The sequence below is a fragment of the Phocoena sinus genome, chromosome 3 (assembly GCF_008692025.1).
Source record: "Phocoena sinus isolate mPhoSin1 chromosome 3, mPhoSin1.pri, whole genome shotgun sequence".
Taxonomy (NCBI): Eukaryota; Metazoa; Chordata; class Mammalia; order Artiodactyla; family Phocoenidae; genus Phocoena; species Phocoena sinus.
Genome location: NC_045765.1, coordinates 139,998,604 through 140,021,459, shown reverse-complemented (window position 1 = coordinate 140,021,459; position 22,856 = coordinate 139,998,604). Strand labels below are relative to the sequence as shown.

General features: G+C 38.5%; 2 protein-coding genes across 8 annotated transcripts in view; both read right to left on the bottom strand.

The window, feature by feature from the left end:
• The window catches only part of TTC33 (tetratricopeptide repeat domain 33), a 32,334-nt gene extending 21,013 nt beyond the window's left edge, over window positions 1–11,321 (bottom strand). Inside the window, exons 1-2 of one of the 3 annotated variants that reach the window (XM_032627265.1) lie at window positions 10,995–11,321; window positions 8,118–8,339 (exon numbers count right to left, since the gene is read on the bottom strand). In XM_032627265.1, coding sequence (XP_032483156.1) covers window positions 8,118–8,338 — 221 coding nt within the window. In that variant the 5' untranslated portion in view covers window position 8,339; window positions 10,995–11,321. Of the gene's footprint in view, window positions 1–8,117; window positions 8,340–10,766; window positions 10,876–10,908; window positions 10,957–10,994 lie in introns of those variants that run through there. The other 2 variants (XM_032627264.1, XM_032627266.1) reach the window with 2 other exon arrangements.
• A 3,112-nt stretch (window positions 11,322–14,433) lies between these two features.
• PRKAA1 (protein kinase AMP-activated catalytic subunit alpha 1) overlaps window positions 14,434–22,856 on the bottom strand; it is a 46,531-nt gene continuing 38,108 nt past the window's right edge. For 4 of the 5 annotated variants that reach the window (XM_032627255.1, XM_032627259.1, XM_032627258.1 and 1 more), the window contains 3 exons: window positions 19,975–20,461; window positions 19,736–19,862; window positions 14,434–17,366 (listed from right to left, as the gene is read on the bottom strand). In XM_032627255.1, the coding sequence (XP_032483146.1) occupies window positions 17,122–17,366; window positions 19,736–19,862; window positions 19,975–20,461 (859 nt within the window). In that variant the 3' untranslated portion in view covers window positions 14,434–17,121. Of the gene's footprint in view, window positions 17,367–19,735; window positions 19,863–19,974; window positions 20,462–20,755; window positions 22,116–22,856 lie in introns of those variants that run through there. The other variant, XM_032627260.1, reaches the window with a different exon arrangement.

Sequence of the window (22,856 nt, the reverse complement as noted above, 5' to 3'; positions counted from 1 at the left end):
CTGTCCTGCCCAAGATGCCAAGAGCATTATTCCTAAGAATCAGGCCGGCTCATCCACCCACCGCCACAAAGCTGCTTATGCACATAAGTTTAAGTTGTCCCAAAGTACAAAATAAACCAAGAAGTTCAAGATGACACTGACCATCCCTAGTTCTGTTTTCTCTTTTCATTAGGCAGGCATGCAAACATGCCCACACGTACAAACACACATGTGCAAACCTGTGCAAATACACAGATCTGAGGCAAAAAGAAAAATGTCCTCTTCCCGTTGCACTGTTTTGGTTTTGAAAACATAGCCACTGCTGTTAGCAGAGACACTGCCAAATGAAACGTGCTTTGTTCACCAAGGCATACAAAGGTTTAAAGGAACAAGTGAGCTGCTTTCCACTGGCTAAAGAGAAGCAAGAACTGGTGGGCATTTACTTCACTACTGTCGGCTTGGTGAATTCCCTCCCCTCCCTCATTTCTCATTTCCTCTTTGATTTACTTCTCCTGGCCTACAAATAAAAGGTGGCACCATCTAGTTCCTCCACTTTTGGATCACAGTAAACTTGGCACCTAATAAATCAATGGTCTCTCGTAAGCTCCACAGCATATCTCGTAATTCAACTTTGGTTTGGAACAGACTGAACAGGCATAGCCCTACTGCAGCTGCTGGACAGGAAACATTAAAAGATAAAAACTTGGTTTAAAGTCACTGTGGTTAATAAGTGACCAAAGTCTGATTCAGCCAGTTTAAAGACAACCTTAACAGTATGCAACCAAACTAGCACAAAGAAGGAAGCAGAGTGAATAGTTCCAGGGACTGCCCAAGGGTGGGGTTCTTTACCTACACTGAGGTAAAGAACAGCTGGTCACAAAGCATTGAGCTGACTTTGTGACCACCTAGAGGGGTGGAATAGGGAGGGTGGGAGGGAGATGCAAGAGGGAGGAGATATGGGGAGATATGTATATGTATAGCTGCTGATTCGCTTTGTTATAAAGCAGAAACTAACACACCATTGTAAAGCAATTATACTCCAATAAAGATGTTAAAAAATTTTTTTAATAAATTAAAAAAAAAAAAGAAAGAACAGCTGGTGATTAAGCCAAATAAGTCAGCATTATTACTACCAGATAGAAATATCAAGGTGTTTAGCTACTTTGCTCCCAATTATGTTTGTAATTTACTGTAGCATCAAGTTTAACGAGCTATACAGTTACCAGCTTATTCACTTAATAAACGTTTATTGAGCACCAGAGCAGAATACTACTCTGGGTTAGGTAGTATTCTAGGTACTGAGGATGCAGCATTCAATAAGATATAAAAGGACCCAACTACTCTTCTAGAGCTTACATTCGAGACTGTAAATGTGTGTGAAGAAGGCACAGAAAGGCAACAAACATAAGTTAAAACATGGTTAAGTGCCATGATGAAAAATACATGGACGGATGTGATAGGGGGCGAATGCATGGTCAGAAAAGGTCTCTCTGGGAAGGCATCTGAGCTGAGAGCTCAATGACAAAAAGCAGCCAGCCAATGGAAAATCTGGAGAAGTTCATTCCAGACAAAGGAAGAGCCCAAGGCAGTATCAAACACCCCATTTTTTGAGGCAAGAAAAGAAAACGAGCATGGCTATAAAAGAAGGAGGAAGGGGATTGCGAGGCCAGAGAGGTAGTCCAAAGCCATGATCATGAAACTAGTAGCCCAAAGTTGTGAGTGTGGATTTCACTGCATGAGTGATGAATCCATAAAGTTTCCATGCAACACAGAGACATGAATTGCTTTACATTTTGAAGAGATCAGTCAGGCCCGGGGGGAGGAGAATGAACTGTAGGGGTATAAGAATGAGCACAAGGAGGCCTGTTAGTTAGGAGACTACCAGAGTAATCTAGGTAAGAGCCGATGGTAGATTAGACTAGGATGACAGCCATGAAAACAGAAGGGAGGATAAAAGTGATTTGGAATATATTAAAAAGTAAAATCATCTCAACTTGGATTGGATATGAGGAGTGAAAAAAAGAAAGGAATCCAGGATGAAATCTTAGCTTGGGTTACCTGGGAAATAAAGCCTGAGGCCTAAGCTTATAGGCTACCGCTGTGTGGGGCGTAGGATCCAAGGGAGGAAAAAAAAAGAAAGAAAAGTGAGGCAGGAAGGAGGGAGAATAAATATAAGGCATATGTTAAGCTGACAACAGCTTCAAAACAAACACAGATGATTGTTAATATTGTAGAACTTCTTCAGAGACAGTATGAAACCTCTTTGTATTGGAAACAGTCCAGTGGGGAAAGGAGGAAAAAGAATTTATCTGCAGCCTCCCTCCCATATCCTGTCTCCCCTAGATCAAAGTCAGCCCCTCAAGGCTTTAACCCACTCACACTTCTGGGTGTGTGACCCAGTGCCTCTAAAGCACCTATAGGTCCAACCTGGCCAGTGTCAAGGTGTGATGGTCTTTCATTATCAGTTAGCACCGTACATAGGGGCTCTCTGGTCTGTGCTGACAGCAGCAGCTGCCAGGACTTTATGATAATAAGAATATTTGTAAGAACCTATAATGAAAAATAATCTGAAAAATATATATATATACATAAACTGAATAACTTTGCTGTATTCCTGAAACTAACACAACATTGTAAATCAACTACACTTCAATTTTAAAAACACATTAAAAAAACGAATACCATGAGCTGTCTCAAGGGCAGGGTTTTGGAGGTGAGTGGGGCTGATTAGCTCTGGAATGGCACATAAACCAGCAGAGATGACTCCTGGCTTTTGATGTTAAAAGTGGCTCACTAATATTTAGAAAATGAAATGAAAATGAGCAAAGAAAATGAAAATGAGCAAAAGAAAACAGCAAGCAAAGATGATTAACAACCTGAGACAAAAGGAAACTCATGAGACTGTGGTGTTGCAGATTACAGGACAATATATTTAAGAAGGGAGTGCTCAGCTGTGTTGAATACCAAGAGGAACACTAAATGAGAACCAAGACATGAAGATGGGATTTGACAACATGGAGGTCATCAACAACCTTTAGAAGTGGATTAGTGGGGACAGCAACTTGACTGGAATGGACTGAGAGGATGATTCATCAAGAAATGGAGTTTGGGGGGCTTCCCTGGTGGTGCGGCAGTTGGGAGTCCGCCTGCCGATGCAGGGGACACGGGTTCGTGCCCTGGTCCGGGAGGATCCCACATGCCGCGGAGCGGCTGGGCCCGTGGGCCACGGCCGCTGAGCCTGCGTGTCCGGAGCCTGTGCTCCGCAACGGGAAAGGCCACAGCAGTGAGAGGCCCGCGTACCGCAAAAAAAAAAAAAAAAAAAAAGAAATGGAGTTTGTTGTGAAGGGGGAGCAAAGAAATGGTAGGGTGTGTGGAGTCAAGGGAAGGTTTTCAAATGGATGCTATCAGGGTATGTTTGTGTACCAGTGAGAGGGAGCCGGGGGCGGGGGGGCAATAAGGGGTAGGGGAATAGAAGGTACAAACTATTATGTATACAACACAGGGAATACAGCCATTATTTTGTAATAACAAATGGAGTATAACCTTCAAAACTTGTGAATCACTATATTGTACACCTGTAACTTATATAATATTGTACATCAATTATAATTCAGTAAAAGAAGGGTAAAAAAAGAGAGAGGGAGAGAGAAGACAACAGATGACATCAAAATGAAAGGGGGTTTTAGGAACAATATTCCTGAAAAGGCAAGAGAGATGAAGTCTAGTGCACAAGTGGAGGGGTGGGCCTTTGAAAAAAGAAGGGGCACTTCATTACAACACAGTGAACGCAGATGGCTTGGATGCAGATGCACTCAGATTAGGAGATGTGGTGGTGAGAAAATAAAGGCATTCTACACTGACTGCATCTATTCTCTTCCAAAGAATAAGAGGCAAGATCACAGTCATTAAATATATTCAGGTTGGCACTCAACAGAATGTGTTTCACACAGCCAGGTCACCTTCAAGTTCACTTTGGTAAGTATGCTTTTCTAGACAAGGAACAAAATTCACGGTAAATTCTAATTATATTCTAGCTTCACACACATACACACTGATACTCACAAGAAAAAAAATGAAACCACTTAGCTACACAATCAAATATCACCATCTAGTGGTTGAAACCTTAAAAGCCAACATATCAAAGCTGGGACCCACCTTGTGATTCTTGAGAAGATATATCCTAGTTAGAATTAATTCAATAAAAAGCTGTTCGAACAAAATAACTTATAAAAAAAACCTTTAATACTGCATGAAATCTACCAATCACATATAAAATCTAAAAATAAATTACCTAAAGTATATTTACTGAGTGCTTACTAGGTGCTAGGTGGCATGCTAAGCTCTTTTACATGGACTTGCTCTTTAATACCCCAATAGTCTATGAGGTAAGTGTCACCATTTTAATATAAGGAAACTAGAAATTGACCCTTGAAAGGTTAAGAATGTGCCCCAAGTTTATACAGATATAAATGATAAAACTGGGATCTGAACGGAGTTAAAATAACTTCAAAATCCCCACTCGTAACCACTAGACTTACTATACTGTCTCTATAAGGCACCAACATTACTTAGGGCTTGCGTAGAAAAGTAAACTAGTCTTCTGTTACAAAGAATCATGAATACTACAAGGTAGAACTTCAGAATTTAAAAACCATTCCATTGCAAACCAAATTTTTCTAAGAGCAGTTATAGTTTCTTACTAACGAAATAAAATGGACAACAGGAGACTCTGATGCTCAAGAACTATGCCTCCTTTGGAGGAAGGCTGACATTAACACACTTGGATCATGCGTAGTCGATGTGTTCAGAAAACTCTCTCAGTGCTAAATAAAACTAAATAAGAGAATCTTGAGGGCAAAAATGAAGAAAATCACAAGGAGGCAAAAGAATGCATCCCAGGAAGTAGAAGGTGCTCCCTCCTCCCTCTCTCCTTCTTTAGCAATTCCTCCAGGGGCATCCCTACTTCTCTACCATTCTAAGGATTATTACTCATTCCAAGTTCAAAGCTGTTCCATATTTTATTACTTAATCCTTACCATCATAGGTTATAGGGAAAGGAATAAGACTCAGAAAAGAACAATAATTTTCAAGTGTCATATTCTCATACAGATAGGAAAATTCTATTCCCAAAGGTCCTCTGTGGTTGGGATATGAAATAAAATATGTTCTCAGAATACTGTGTTCTAATCTGGAGTTTAAAATATATATTCCTATAGTACAATGCAATATCTGGTAGTTAATCCACAAAAACCTATTTAGCCATAATATAGCAAAACACAGCAGCCTTATAAATATTCAATAAATATTTACTGAGGGCCTGGGAAGTGCCACAAATTGGTCTAAGAGCTGAAGGCAGAGGACAAAAGTCTGTCTAGACAAAGTCCCTACATTCCTGGAGCTTACATTTCTACAGAAGAAAGACAACTAAATATAAACAACTAAATAAGCGTATAAGGTAACTTCAAGAAGGGAGAAATACTATAAGAAAATTTAATATGCTGATGTGACTGTGGTTTTTCATTACTTTGTTAAAGTCATAAAATTACTTTTCACCATTGCCAATAGATTATAATGAAAAGGGTCTTACTGTTGCATATAAAGAGATCAGTCTAGTTTTTTTTCTTCAGCAGTATTTGCTGCAAACTTATTTGTATTTCTTTGCTCCAGAAACACCAAGTTGCTAGAATCTTCCTAAACATGTAAAACAATTTCTATTACATGTTTAGGAAAATTCTTTGCATTTCCATATTCTGTTTCCACTTTCTTGAAATGCTTCCCACCACTATTGGTTTGGCAAAGTACTACTCCTTCTTTGAAACCCAGCTGAAGACTGAACTTATCTGTCAGAACTTCCTTGATATACCAGACAGAACTGGTGGCTCCATTCCCTGTGATTCTGAAATATGCTGTATGAACTAACCTGTCTTACTGCATACACTACTCTGCAATGTATTGATAATTATCTGTATTCTGTGCATCTTACCAAAGGCTGAGCTCCTTAAAGTCTGATAATATATCTCACCTCTTTTTGAATGTTTTTTTTAAAGAAGGATGGATGGATGAATGGTTATTTGATGTTATATTTTAATGATGACATTACACATTTCTTAAAAGTTGACTCATTTTATACAAATTGGTACATCAATAAATGTCTAATACTGTTCCTGAACCAATAACTGCCACCCTAGCAACTAATTTACTTCCTGATCTGTCACCATAGTTGAGATCAACTTAATGATATCCTTTGAAACACAGATTTAGAAACATACACATAAGTCATGAGTAAAGAATTTTATTTTTCATTCATTTGTAAGGTTTATTTGACTAGTATTCCTTTCACCTAATCACAAAATAGAAGTTCAAAATTCTTTTTTTTTTTTCTTGGCCACACCACACGGCATGTGCTATCTTAGTTCCCTGACCAGGGATCGAACCAGTACCCCCTGCAGTGGAGGAGCAGAGGCTTAACCATTGGACCACCAGGGAAGTCCTAGAAGTTTAAAAATCTTTAAAAAACAACAACAACAACAAAAACAAAAACATGACTTCCCTGGTGGTCCAGTGGTTAAGAATCGGCCTTCCAATGCAAGGGACGCACGTTCAATCTCTGGTCAGGGAACTAAGATCCCACATGCCGCAGGTCAACTAAGCCCACACACCACAACTAGAGAGAAGCCCACGCGACACAACTAGAGAAGCCCACGAGCCACAACTAAGACCCAATGCAGTCAAATAAATAAATAAATATTTAAGAAACTAAAAAAGGCTGATGTAATGGAGGAAGAGGGAGTACGGGGTTGCTGGGTAGTCAGGGAGAGGTTTGCTGAGAAGAGGACATGTGAGCAGAGATCTGAAGGACAAGACGACAGACATCAGAACACAGGAAATAAGAGCTTTTCAGATGGAGTCATAAGACAAAGTTGTATTAAGAACTGTGTTCAAAAACACAGGGAAGACCAATGTGGCTAAAAATGTAGTGAAAATGATGGTGGTTTAAGATAAAGTTGATTTGGAAGACAGGGACTGAGTTTTATTTTTCTTAATTTAACTTCACTATTCTTCCTTATATTATTTCCTATTCCTTATATTACTTTCAATCAATTGAATATTCTCTTAGATATTTTTAAACCATTATTTCTATTTATTTTTGGCTTAGAGTAGCCGAACGACTCATTTCTACCAGATTCCTTTAATTCTGTTATCTTTTACAGCTGTGTATACATTACTCCAAAACAAGTGCTAAATAGCTAAAAAACTTAATCATCTCACAGTGTTCTCCATTCAAACTAAAGCATCCAATCCAGCTGATTTCAGTGAAATGACTCAGTGTTTTGACATGCAGGAAAAAAAAAATGAGTTATTTTGTTTATACACAAAGTTGGTATCTCTCATCTACCACAGGAAATTCATAGGGAATCCCATGGCAATAACTGAATAGCTTTTCCCTTCTACACACTAGTGTGGTTTAGAGAAAAAGATAAAAACAACAAAGTTAATGAACTTTTAACAGGCATTTACAGGAATTTCTAAAGATGTTTTATGGATGTTCTGAAAATGATTTCATAAACGTGGAAAATTTATAGTTGGTTTTCTTCTGACTAAGACAGAATGGCCAATCTTGCAAAGTTCTACAAGAGAAAAATCTTTGCCTAAAACACTGCAAATAAGAATTCACAATCTAACATTAGGCCATTAAGCTGTTAGTTGTCCTTGATTTATTGTCTACCATTCACTCCCAATTTGAGGTGCTATATATTATAGCTTAAGCATTATTTTATGTTTTATATTACAATGGATTAATAAGATTACTCCCAGAATCAAAAATAATAACATGCCTAGAAACAAAAATGCTGGTTCCTCAACTTTGACTCAACTATGACAAAAATGATAAACAAGGAATCTTATAACCATCCTTACCAATAGAAAAACAAAAAAAGAAGATAAAGAACAAAGAAAAGAATTTTTAAAACGTGCTTCTTGTTCAGCACTACTTTTAATTTCTCAAACTCTTCAGCACCACAAGGGAGATACCAGTCAAATGCACAAAGGCCTGACTGTAGATCTCTGGATGATCTGAGGAGTATTCTGTCCTACCAAAGACCAAAACTGTTCTCGAAAAGAAAACTCTAAAAACATACCTTTTATTTTCAGCCAAAGTGGCTCCTTCGTCCTTCAGCTGTTTACTTTTCTCAGCACAGCCTTCAAGGAGAATTTCTTTCCTCCGTTTAACGGCATGAAGCCAGTTCCCTTCATCATTCTCAACTGCATCCTTCTCATCAGCAGCTTCAGCTTCAAACTGCTGGGAAGTGACCTTTGAGACCTTCTCACCAATCTTCCTTTTCCATCCAAAGGAAGCCATTCTGGAAAAATGACAAGGAAAGAGCTTTAAATTTCAAACTTGGCCTTTTATAGAAGTATTCCAACAAAAGAAAGGATAATAGGATAATAGGATTAGACTGTCATCATTTTTTGACCCCTAATTAAAATAGTGGATCTAGGCAATAATCACTGAAGGCTGCTAACATCATAAAGAAAGACAAGTCCACAATTGTATCTCCTGATGGAAGTGACACAGCATCCATGAAGTACTTCTGCCAAAAGTTAAAGCTCAATCAGATCAAACCTCTACCAGTTTACAAGAAATATGGGATACAGATGAGCACGCCAAATAAGATGTCAGAGATGCAGACAGCAAGAAACAGAAACTAAAGAAAAAACTGGCTTCTTCAAGAAATAACTGCCAGGTTTCTTCAAGAAAAAAAGAAAAGTGAGACTTAAGAAACACACAAATCAAATATAATATGTGGAGCTTGCTTAGCTACAGGTTCAAACAAGCCAATGGGGAGGAAACCTTTATGAAATAATAGGGGAAATCAGAACAATGATTTCATATTTGATAATATTAAGAAGTTCCACCTTTTTTTTTTGGTATAACAGTATTGCGATTATGTTGACAAAAAGAGTGCTTATTTTTTAGGAATACGTATTAAAATATTTTACATGAAATTACACGATATCTAGGAATTGCTTCAAAGTAATCAGCAGGAGTGGGGAGTGCAATAGAAGAGAGATATAGATAAAAAGATTGCTTTTGAGTTGATAAGCGATGAAGTTAGGTGGTGAGTACACAGGATTCTCTGTACTTTCCTCTCTCCTTTCATATATGTTTGAAATTTTCCATAAACAGTTTCTGAAAGATTCAAACTTAGGAAATGACTTAATTCACAGAACTATAGGGTTAATCAGAATGATAAGAAATGTTAAACTATTCTGTAAATCTTCAGTAATATACAAATATAAGGGCTAAGCGAGACAGCATAACTGATGGAACAAAGTTAAAGGAAACCCTGGAAGAACTGAACAAGTATTTATTTAGAGAAGGGATTTGCTGAGGGATCGAGAGCTCTTGCTAGTTACATGGATGGGTTTAAAGATACTGAGAAACCCTTGGAATTCTATATACATTTTTATATGCTTGTGTGCAATCTGCACAAGAGTCTCTAAGCTTTCATTCCATTCTTAAAGGAGCTTATAACCCCAAGAAGATTATGATCAACTGACTGATCAACTATCGAGATAAGGAAAAGCAATGAAGCAGAGGTCTCCATAAAACTATCAAAGAATGGGCATTGTGGGAGTAAGGGAGGGAGAGAAATGAAATAGCAAGTAAGTTCTAGCAGATATTAAGATCTTTATCACTGATACACATGCTGCAGTAAAGTATAAGTAACCACTAGAATAAAGGAGACAAAAAAACTGAGGTTGGCTATGAGGTCACTAACATGGAAAGGCCCAAGATAATGGCAGATTTTGGAGGGGTAAGAAAATTGTGGGTCATGTACCTAAGTTCTTAATGAATTTGACAAAGTGCCAATAAATTACAGCAATCAAGAAATGTACAGGTTGATACGGGTAACCACATGCTTTCCACAGGAACAGAGATTTCTAGAAAAGCCTGTAGGAGTAATGGATTATAAGCTATACTAGGGAATCAGGACAACGCCAAACTTTCTCCCCAGACCCATTATAATAAAGAAGAATGAGTTTCCTCTGTTTAAAGATGACTGCAAGTAACTTAGGGAAAGAACCAAGAAATGGCTGAAAATTTAAGTGTTGTTACTAAGGAACACAAGTCCGGAGGCCCAGAAAGAGAACAACATGAGAGAATGAATCGTTAGGAAGGTCTCACGAGATAACAGAGTAAGTCAAGATAAGAAAGAAGTCTTGTATTTATGACTGTCCCTAAAGGAGACAAGGATGAGGATGATTAAGTTTTCTGGCTACAAGTTTCCAAGTTGGCAATGTGAGGGACCAAGAAGTGTGGGAACTAATAATACAGACATTATACCCTGCCACAAGCTAGAGAATGCTTCTCTTCACTGAGACGTAAAATGCAGCACCCAAGACGAGAAACCTGATGAACACAAACAGGTAATGAAAACAGCATCCTTCCGGGTACAGGGATGTAGTCAAAGGTGAGGAATTCAAGAACCGATTTACCCGAAAATGTTACCGCACAGGAGAAAACAGCATTAGCGATTTCCCCTCATTTTGCACAACAGTAAAGAAGAGCGAAGTTCATAAAGGCTGCTCAGGACGTCACCCGCGAGTTCACAGCCCCGCCCGCGGCCGAGGGCCCCTGCCACGCTGGGGGCAAAGCCAGCTCGCTTCCGCTCCTCCCGCCGCTCAGGACGGGTCAAAGCCGCACCGCCCGTCTCGGAAGCCGCCCCGGGCGCGGGTGCCAGGGAGGGCCCGATCCCCAGACTTGCTGGTCCCTAGAGACCAACCTTAGCGTCCAGGCTCTGCCACACCCGCGGTGGGCCTCAAGTCCGACTTCTGAAGCTCCTTTCTCCCGTTACCCCAAGACCCACCAGCCTCGCTTTCCTCAACTTCCTCCCGCTTCCACCACAGACCCGTAACCCCTGTTACCTGATGACCACTCCTCGGGTCCCGTGTTTACATTCCGCTTGCCCTTTGCCCACCGGAAACGGAAATTACCACGCCCGACCTCCTACCTGCTTGCCGTAGGTGCAGGGTGTCCCAAGATAGGGGTTGCCCGATCTGGGTCGTGCGAACAGTCCAGAGAAGCTGGCAGGGAAGAGGCGACTCAGCGCTTTTCTCTAACGCAATCCTTTCCCCGGGACCACAAATCCCAGAAGTCACTGCGGCCGCCCCCACCCCATTATTACCCGCCGAGGCTGGTAGTCCGGGCCGCCCGGGCCGGGAGCGCCCTCTAGCGGCAGACGAGAGCGTCGGCGCGTGGGCGCCCACAACTCGGAAGCGCGGGAAACTACGGCTGCGCCGGCTGAGTGCGCGCGGAGAGGACAACCCTGGCGGTACTACGAGGTCCATCCAGTCAGCAGGTAAAGGAGAAGAGGCACGGGAAAACGATTTGGGGGGAATCCAGAGCATTGACTCACGACTCTCCCTAAAGAAGTTTACAACCTAGTTAATGAGGTCGTCCAGACGCTGAAGACAGGCAAACCCGAGTGAAAAAGGGTACGGCCGTGGCTCAACCGTTGGGGAAAAAAACCCGCAAAAAGTTGGACTCAATTTCTCTAAAGAAGAAAGAATTATGGCCCGAAAGTAGCTGTCGTGAAAATTTTTAAAAAGTGGGGACATGTAATACGGGGAAGTGTTTAGGAAATTGAAAAATTAAGGTCGTTTTGATTTCTTAATGTCGCTGTGGATCATTCTTGTAGACCAGTTTTCTCAACCTCAAGGCTGTAGCTTTTCCAACGGGATGATTCTTTGTTGGGAGAAGGGGGCCTCTCCTGTGCAGGGCAGAGTGTTTAGCGGCATCCCTGGGCTCTAGCCACTGGATGCCATTAGCATCCACGCCCACCCCACCAGCTGTGACAAGCAAAAATGTCTCCAGACATGAGAAAATGTCCCTGGGAAAAAGATGGACCCCCCCCCACCCCTACCCCATTGAGAACCACTGATAGGAAGCAAGGATTCTCCAAAGGTGATCCTCAGACCTGAGGGTCGTCAAGATCCTTTTAAAGTCAAAACTATCCCTATTTTCATACTAACATGAAGACGTCATTTACCTTTTTCACAATGTTGACATTTGCGCTGAGAGTGCAAAAGCAATGGTGGCTAAAACCACTGGCACCTCAGCCCGAATCAGGGCAATGCTGCCAAGCTGTACTAGTAGTCATTGTATTCTCCACCACTGTACACACTCATTGTAAGAAAAAGAAGAGGCAGTCCCTCAATGTCCTTGAAGAAGCAGTAAAAATTATTTTATTAAAATGACCCTTGAGTACACACATTTTTTTTAATATTGTGTGACAAAAATGGGAGGTACAAAGTACTTTTGCTGTATATTGAAGTATGATGTCTCAAGATAAAAGCACTCGTGAAATTGCTTTATAAACTGAAGTAGATGCTTTTTTTGTGGAATACAATTTTTACTTAGAAGGGCTGACACCCCTGCTGGTTTTCAGGCTTGGGTCTGACAGGCCTTTTTGTGAAAATGAACAAAGGGAGCCTGTTACATCAAGGAAAACAATTGAGAGTTACCAATGATAAAATTCAAGAATTTAAGCAAAAATCATCATTCTGGAAAACATGTATTTGCCACAGTGAGCTTGCCAGCTTCCCAGTACTTTCAGATTTTTCCAGTGAGATCAGTGGTGGTATCAGATGCGATTTTTATTTATATTGTTGGATTAAATGTTTCAACATTGGTAAGAACTGTGGAAGTGAACCAGTTTTTTCAAAATGAGCAATACGCAATTATGGTAGCCAACCTCCAAGATAGCCACCTATGATCTCTAATCCTGGCATTCATACTCTTGTGTAGTTCCTTCCTCCATCATACCAGGATTGTTCTGTGTGGCCTGTAGGATAGGGCAGAAGTGATAGTATACCACTTCTGATATTATATCGCTTCTGATATTAATAAAAAAGACACTACTAAGGTGGTGGCAGTGTTACTTCATCTGGGCTAGAGGTTTACATGGCCATGTTCATTGCAAACCTAAAACACTGAAAATACAGCAAGCCAAATATTTTATGATTTGTGCACTTTTCTGTATATGTTATACCTCTATAAAACTCTTTAAAATATATATATCTCCCTAACAAGGCATTCAGAGCAGGATTAATGCCTTATGGTCACATTCATAGTGCTTGGTTCATAGTTGCCTTATGAGGGGATATAGTTTGCAGAGTAAAATAATTAGACGGTGCTCGAAGCTGTACCCCTTTCTAAAAGGAGTCTTTCCTAAATCTCTCAAATAACTTAATCTTGACCCACTCTACCCTAGTAAAGGCGACCTCCAACACTAAGTTTTCACACTTCACCCACCACTTTCCTACTTACTTTGGTCTGTGATCATAATGCATCTATTTATATATTTAATAATTTCCCATGCTGTCTGTATAGTTGCTAGAAATCCTCTACATTTGTCATAGTTAACGTTTATTGTCATCCACAATAAATAGAACAGCCCATTTGTTTACAATAAATAGAACAGTTCAATAACTATTTTTCAGACAAGAGAATTTCTTGTACAATTTTGTTCAGTCAGGTTACTTAAGAGTAATTAAGTTCCCTAAAAGAACAATCTATGTGCTGTTCGTAACAGTCTAGTACTGTGTTCTGTTAAAATTATCAAGCTATTTTAAGGATTCAGAATGTCAGCAATCTAACACAAGCCCTGCCAACAACGCCGTATAAGATTTCATACTGATTGAATTCTAACAGGAGTGGAATTCTAACCAAATCTAATGTTAGCAGCCAAAGATAATTGCTCTGATTTTTATTGTATATAACTTAATATTTTGTTCAGGTGGTTAATTTTTAGATGAAACAAAAACTCACTAATTTAGATGAGGCAAAAATCACCACGTTCAAGTGCTAAAATTTGTTCAAGCACTATACTTTAGGCACATTGTTTAAAAAGTGCACAGATGGTCAGCCATAACAAGTGCCTCTTTTTTTTCCATGTAGTTTTCCCAGAAGTTAAAAAAGTTAAGCACATTGTAAGCCGATGAAAAATGATGTTTTTCTTTATTACCCGTTTTCCAAATCAAAGTATTTGAAATTGTATCCTTAAATATACTCTGGTCAAGACATACATGAACAAGTCTCAGAAATATTGTACCACAAAGATTGATTTCTACCATACTACCAATTTATAGTTATGTTTTATGTGGACTTTCATTCATCTAGTGAAGAGAACTCACGATGAAAATATGATTTCTGTTGTGGATGGGGGAGATGGAAGGAGTTAAAGGGAAAAGATTTAAATACATTTTTTTTCTTTCATTCCAAAGGTTCATGGAGTTCTACATCCACCCATAGTCCACCAGTCATTAATTCAGTGTGAATGGTATCACTACAAGGTCAAAAAGTAGGGAGGGGGCAGGGTGAGAGGGCAGGACGTTTTGTACAAAATCATTTAAAACTCTGAAAAACTACAGAACCATCCAAAGAAAAAATATAATCAAAGTAAAAGCAATGGAGTTTATTTCAGTGAAATTATTTTAAATTAGATATGATATATTAAGCTCCCATATCCCCCAACCTGGTAGAAAAGCTCCTCTCAGTGAGAAATCATTTATTTTAATGGCAAAAATTTTACATATCAGTAAAATCTGTTATATTTAAAACTATGTATACAGTACATTTCTGGCAAAAACCTTATACATCTTTCAGTTGTCAAGACAAAGTAAAAATATGGTTGCATAAAATCACAAAAAATATAAATTGCTGAAAAGATAATAAAAAAAGATTAAAAATCATTTGCATTGACTCCCTTACATCTTCAATTAGTAAGAATTTGCAAACCACAGTAAATTTCTGAAAACTCTGATGCAACCTTGACATACTCAACCAAAAGTTGTCATTTCAAATATCCCAGCTTAAAAAAAGAATTTACTGCAATAGTCTGTGCATTTATTATACTATTTGTACAAGTGCAATATTTAAATATCTTCAAAATAAAACTCAGTAACTAAAAGGAACCACAATAACTTAAAAGAAGCAGTTTACAAAATTAACAATTTTTAGAAGGTCCTATTTAATTGGTTCCTCTTTTTTTCCCTGCTCCCCACAACAGGTTATAGAGACATTACAACGATGTCTTAGTTCTATATACAAATCTGTAGCTTTAAAAATACAGTCTTCTGTTCTTAACATTAGGAACATAATGCTGCATTTAGAGCCTACATGAAGTCAATATCCTCAAAACAGAGGGCCACATACAAGTTATAAATACAGTTTGAACTTATATTTAAATGGAACTCCTATAATTTTATACAGCTTTCAGATTCTAAGTTGAATAGAATAAGCCCTGGACAAAAGGAAGCATGGTTTTTCTTTTCAATTCAGTGCATGTTTCTAGGGGTACTGGAGCCAAATCTACAACTACAGTAACTATGCAAGCTATCATGACATTTGAGTACATTATCATCTGGTTACAGAGGTGCCAAAAACAATACTACAATACAAAGAATCTTAAAAGAGAAAAAAAGATAGTTCCATTGCAATGGAAAAATAATACCAAAAAATTCTTCTTGAAGTTAAAATATAGTATAAGGCAATTATGGGTGACACAGTAATTTTTTATTACCATACACATGATACGAATTTTATCTGAGGTGACTAAATTTTTTTCTTACACCTATTACGTAATGCATTATACTAAGAGCAAGAGAAAGAAAATATAAATCAGAGTTCTTAGGAAGATTAAGCAACTTTAGGCAGTTTCCATAATGCTACTTTTTAAAAAGTAACTAAAATCCAAAGCAAATGTTACTATTTAGAAGAACTAACTGATCTGTTCCATATTTTATCAAAACAATAATAAAGTAATAGCTGATGAAGGAGACACCAAATGCAATGTATAAACATTAATTGGAGCCTGGTTTGAAATAAATTTGTAGTACAACAGGGGAAATCTAAATATGCATGATTAGATGGCATTAGAGAATTATTAATTTTTAATGGTATTATGGGTTTTTTTAGGAGAATGTCATCATTTTTTTAGGAGATGCTTTAAGTGTTGAGGCGTGATGAATATATCTGCAAAATCCAAATGGTTCAGGGGAAAAAAGCATATACACACGCACACACACACACACACACACACACACACATATATATATAACTGTATCTATATACAGATATAGATAAAGCATATATGGCAAAATGTTAACAAATGTTGAATCTAAGTGGTAGATACACATGTGATCACCTTACAGCCTTTCAACTTTTCTTTTAAAAAATGTCCATAATGAAGTCTAGGAAAAAAAGTCATATCTGAGCATTTAAATAGTTTGCAAGACATGTTCTATGCACTGAATCAATTTAAAAGATACATGATTCAATGACTAGAAATTTTTGCATACATTTAATACTGACTGACATGATGAGCAGAGGACTTTGTGATATTGGCAAAACCAGCATGATTTATTTACAGTATATGCAACACAGCTCTTGTGACAAAAAGAGCAATTTATGTACAGAATATAGTGGGACAAATTGTAAAATTAAACTTAGTGCCTAGAGTATCTGAATATATAAGTTCTGTGTGTTTTTGGACTTAACAAATGAAAGAAAAAAATTTAAATGTGTCCAATATCTTTAAGGTGACTTACCATATACTACAGAATAATAAGAATATTAAGGAGGGGATATGGAAGAATCATCCAGGCTGTCCCTACTGTTGAAGATACTTGCTATTTAAGGAGCCCAGAAAACAAAATCACCTATAAAGTTCTCTGGGGATTCTAGGCAAATATTTATTGAATAAATTTATGAAGCAAATATAACACATCAACACGTAATTAATATATGAAGGCCTTTATGGTAAATTAATATTTGACAAAGCCCTGTATACACTAAATATAAAATAGCCAAAAATCAAGTGAGCCTGAGAGAACTATAATTCATTGTGTATGTTATATTATTCTATATGCCTACCGAACAATGAACAAAATTATCTTAATTCATTTCTGCACATTATGCTTTTAACTATTAATCATGTTCCAGTCCCTGTGCAAACTGCATTCCGAAAGGCCAACCCTCAGTTATAATTATGTATAACTTGATTATAAATGGAAGCATTTGGCTATGATTTATTATGCATGCTTATTGCTATCAAAGAAATAAGCAAAGTTTTAGGTTTACTGTGCAAGTATTTTAATTAGATTTGCACACATCTCAAAAAATTCTATTGTGTGACTTCCAGGTCTTGGAGTTAAATCAACAGGAGAAGAGTCAAGTGACGTTACAGATGAGGTAAGAGAAGCTTCTGAGGATTTTCCTTGAGCCTCAGCATCTGAATCATTCCTTTGGCAAGCTCGATAGTTGCTAACTGAGCCCGATCTCTGTGGAGTAGCAGTCCCTGATTTGGCTTCAGTAATTTCATCTGGGTAAAAAAAAAATTCAATTTATTATAATCCACGACACCCTCCCGAAAATTTTAATAGTATTTAATTTGCTTCTTTAAGTGAGATCACTGACCAGCTATCAAGAGCATGTTTATTTTGAATACCTCCTAAAATAGAAGCAATGAATCTGTATTATGCCACTTGCCTTTTTTACACACAGCAATGTATTCCCCTAATGACTTATTAAGATTGGGTACATATTTGGCTACTCATCAGTCTTACAATCCAGGATTAAGAGAGCCCAATAAACTAATAATGAGGCTTAATAAACATCATTCCCTCGCAATAAAAGTCAATCTTTCTATAGTAAAATCATAGAATAAATGCACTTAAAATTTCAACCCTGGAAATCATCTCATTTAACTCCTCATTTTATTGATAAGAAAACATAAACCCCTTAAGAGTTAAGTGACAAATGAACAGAGAGGTAAATCTAGAACCCAAGTCTCCTAACTCTCATCTTGGTGCTCTTCATTCTTCCACTTTGTCTTCATATTTGATTTAAGATCTTATAAAAGAACAACAATTCCAATGAACAAAAATCAAGGAAAACCTAAGGTGGGAACACAATATAAAAACAGTAAATGTCCGTTCAATTGGTAAACCCAGGTACTAATAAACCTAAGATTCATGATTTTTTTTTTTTTTTTTGCAGTACGCTGGCCTCTCACTTTTGCGGCCTCTCCCGTTGCAGAGCACAGGCTCCGGACGCGCAGGCTCAGCAGCCATGGCTCACGGGCCCAGCCGCTCCGCGGCATGTGGGATCCTCCCGGACCAGAGCACGAACCCCTGTCCCCTGCATCGGCAGGTGGACTCTGAACTGCTGCGCCACCAGGGAAGCCCCAAGGTTCATGAATTTAATCCAAATATAACGGAAAAAAATAAAACCCATTCTGTATCTCAGACTGTGTTAGTAAGTGTTAGAAGAAAAATACCGTCTAGACATAGACAAACAGGTTTAGCCAACATATCATAGCTCAAAACTGTGTCTTTCTGATACTATGTAGGTACTATCTTTGAGTTTACAAAGAAGACAAAAAATTCACAGGTAAATCTCATCTAATAATTCCATATAATCTTAAATGAACAAAAGTGGCAACATATCTTAATTCAATTGATTTGGCCAATGAAGAATTGCCATAAACTTCTATTTAATTAAAGGTTCCCGGGGGGCTTTCCTGGTGGCGCAGTGGTTGAGAACCCACCTGCCAATGCAGGGGACACAGGTTCAGGCCCTGGTCTGGAAGATCCCACATGCCGTGGAGCAGCTAAGCTCGTGCGCCACAACTACTGAGCCTGCTGTCTAGAGCCCACGAGCCACAACTACTGAGCCCGTGTGCCAAAACTACTGAGCCTGTGCTCTAGAGCCCGCAAGCCACAGCTACTGAGCCCATGTGCCACAACTACTGAAGCCGGCACTCCTAGAGCCCGCGCTCCGCAACAAGAGAAGCCACCGCAGTGAGAATCCTGCGCACCACAATGAAGAGTAGCCCCTGCTCGCTGCAGCTAGAGAAAGCCCACGCGCAGCAACAAAGACCTAATGCAGCCAAAAATAATTATTTTTTTAAAAAAGGTTCTGTTTGTGAGAGAACATTTATGTATATACACACACACACACACACACACAGCTATAACCTTTCATAATGCTGGGGTAGAATTATTATTGATATTTATTTGAATTATGAGTCAAATGTGTTCCATCAGGCTTTTTAGTAGATAAGGTAAATTAGTTTTAAGAGTCGGGGCTTCCCTGGTGGCGCAGTGGTTGAGAGTCCGCCTGCCGATGCAGGGGACACGGGTTCGTGCCCTTGTCCGGGAAGATCCCACATGCCACGGAGCGGCTAGGTCCATGGGCCATGGCCGCTGAGCCTGCGCGTCCGGAGCCTGTGCTCCACGACGGGAGAAGCCACAGAAGTGAGAGACCCGCGTACCAAAAAAAAATAAAAAGAGTGTATATGCATGGGAGATCTGAATTAATGTACGTTTCAAACCATGGTATGATTTTGCACCATTTACTAGAAGTCAACATTTATTCTAAATAAAATATTTTATCTTACCAAAATGAACTACAAAAAACAGAAATGTAGCAGAAACTATCACTTTAGGATCAGGCTGTATCAGGCTTTAAGGATTTTAGAAGATAATCTTAAAAGGACAATAAACTATTCACAAGATACACAAATGTTCACGTCAACAAAGGCACAAAATCTTATATTCTATGTTCTTTTGCTATTGAATTACTAGGAACAATTCAAGAAGCTTCAAAAGAATCAAAGATTTACTAAAATGCCAAATTAGGTAAAAAGGTCTAATATGTCATCTATGTTGTTCTGTGTGACGTACATACCGTCAATACTACGGAAATCCAATAAGTATGTTCTACTGTCCACTTGGTATAACTGTAGACTCATTTTGGAGAATGTACTTGTCACAGGATTCTTCCTTCGAACACGTAAATGATATGGGTTTACAACCTAGCATATGGTATTGAGAAAAACAAAGTCAAAAGGAATTCTTCTATAAAACCTTATATAGACTACAGGTTTGTCAAATGTGCTAATAATCAGAATGCTCTTTCTTTCTTACCTTCCATTCATAATCCAGTTGTTTAATTGCTCTACAAACTTCTGCCATGATATCATTTGGTCGACTTTGACTTCTAATTCCCAAATGCCATTTTGCTTTCCTTACACCTTGGTGTTTGGATTTCTGTGGATTTAATTCATCGAGGGTATGGCGTGCCCTTGGTGTTTCAGCAACCAAGAATGGTACTCTTTCAGGATGGGGCCGGGTCAAGTGGTGATCATCGAGAAAAGAATCTGGTGGGCTTGTCGCCAAGTAAAAATCTTTGGCCTCATTCATTATTCTCCTGTTGTCTATTATGAGGTGGTAGGCAACTGCCAAAGGGTCCTGGTGATTTCTGTTATAAAGGCAGCTGAGAACCTCCTCTTCTGAGCATTCAAATTTTTCACATACTTCTTTTAAGGCTTCATCATCAATCATGGTTGAACTATATGATGGATCCTCAGGAAAGAGATATTTTGGAAGGTCCTGTTTAAACCATTCATGTTCCCTGAGAGAAAATGGCAGGGGTCAGAAGGACTTCGAGGAGAGATGAGACTGAAAGTAACAGTTTGGGGGAATTTAGGATATGAATTCATTTATATTTATACTCATACTGTATTATTATTTTTTTTTTGCAGTACGCGGGCCTCTCACTGTCGTGGCCTCTCCCGTTGCGTAGCACAGGCTCCGGACACGCAGGCTCAGTGGCCATAGCTCACGGGCCCAGCCGCTCCGCGGCATGTGGGATCTTCCCGGACCGGGGCACGAACCCGTGTCCCCTGCATCGGCAGGCATACTCTCAACCACTGCGCCACCAGGGAAGCCCTATCATTTTTTTAAAACTGAGATTTTCCTCTTCTGGCTCACATTTCATTGTATATGTTAAGGGAAATTCTCCAGCCTTCCTCTGATTTTAAGAGGGAGAAAACACTCCTGGAGCAACCAGAAACAAAGTGTCTACACTTTAAAGTTTTGGAACAAATGGCAATGGCAAAGACCATGTTATTTCCAGCTCAGAAAGAGAACAAAATTAGTCTGTGGATTCATTATAATACTCTTTGGATATAATGTTAAGTGACAAAATATATAACAACAACAAAAATAGACAACTGTTATTCATTGAGTGCTTACTATGTGGTAGATTTTGGGCTAAACACTTCATATATATTATCTCACCTCATTTTCAAACAACTCTGTGAAGATAATATCCCCTTATTTTAATGAAGGAACTGAGGATTTCCTAACTTCATATATAAAAGGATATTTTTGACTTGAACTATGTAAAAAAAAATATGCTAAAACTAAAAACATTAAGAGAGGAAAACACCCAGAAGAACAATGATTATATTCTGGGTAATGGAATTAAAAATCACTTTAATTCTCTTCTCTAATTTTTTTCGTGTTTTCTAAGTCTTTTCCAATTGTCACATATTTCATTTAAATTGGAAAAAAACATGTAAAACACAAGAAAAAGCACCTCTCACTAAGACAGTCTGAAATATAAATTTTACAGAATGACTAGTCCTTCTCCTCTAGTGGTAAAGTCATGCCCTGCCACTCACAGTCTGTTTTTTAGCTAGTCTGCAGCATATGGAGTAAATGGAAAGGAATTAAGCTTTTTTCTTTTCTTCTTTTTTTAATTGGAATATAGTTGATTTACAATGTTGTGTTACTTTCTGCCGTACAGCACAGTGAATCCAGTTATACATATACATATATCCACTTTTTTAGATTCTTTTCCCATATAAGTCATTACATAGTATTGAATAGAGTCCCCTGTGCTATACAGTAGGTCCTTATTAGTTATCTATTTTAGGAATCAAGCTTTAAGTTCTACATATGATCTTTCTTTCTTCTTCATTATCCTAATGCTTTCTTCTTTACTATTCCCAGATATACGTCTGATTTCTTTCTTCCTTCGCCCTCCATCTCAGAGAAGTGTGCTGTCTAGCCGTTAGAAGACCAAAAGAGAAATTTCCATAAGGGAAAAAAAAGGAAAGAAAAATGATGGTAGAAGAAACAAAGTTTGCAGTTTTTTTAAAAATCTTCATCAGAAATGACCTGCCCAAACTTGAGAAGGAGATTTGTCATCATCACTTTTGCCTTATTTAAACTATTCCGTGGAACCATATGCAACTGGTAAAATTGATGGACTTTTTAACCTACAAAACAGTAATTTCATATGTAATTCAATGTATACTACTACAAAAACAAACATGTCATTGATTGAATTAAAATTTTCTCATTCCCTGAGATGAACAAAAGGGGAAAATATAATAATTTATAAGATCAGAACTCAAATAGCAACACAGAAATTTACTACGAAAAAATATTAGTCCCCATGAGAATATGTAAAAGTCAAACATGAAGCATACTATAGAAAATCTTAAAGAATCACTACCAAATCTAATACCCAACCAGGGTCCTTTTTATTAGCTCTTTTTTTAAATTAAAAAGTAATACACTGGGCTTCGCAGGTGGCGCAGTGGTTGAGTCCACCTGCCGATGCAGGGGACACGCCCCGGTCCTGGAAGATCCCACATGCCGCGGAGCGGCTGGGCCCGCGAGCCATGGCCGCTGAGCCTGCGCGTCCGGAGCCTGTGCTCCGCAACGGGAGAGGGCACAACAGTGAGAGGCCCGTGTACCGCACACACACACACACACAAAAGTAATACATTGACAAGTTCAGGTTTCTGGTAACTGACTATACTGCTGAACTGAACGAATAAGCATTTTCAGAACTCTAATGGAAAACTGATGAATTCATAAAAGTGCTAACAAAAGATCAAGATGAAAAAAAAATAATTACATGGGACTGAGTGAACTGATGAGGATGATTATAATTTTTGTGACTTTCTGTTTGAATTTAAAAAATAGTTAAAAAAAAAAAGTAACTTACTGGT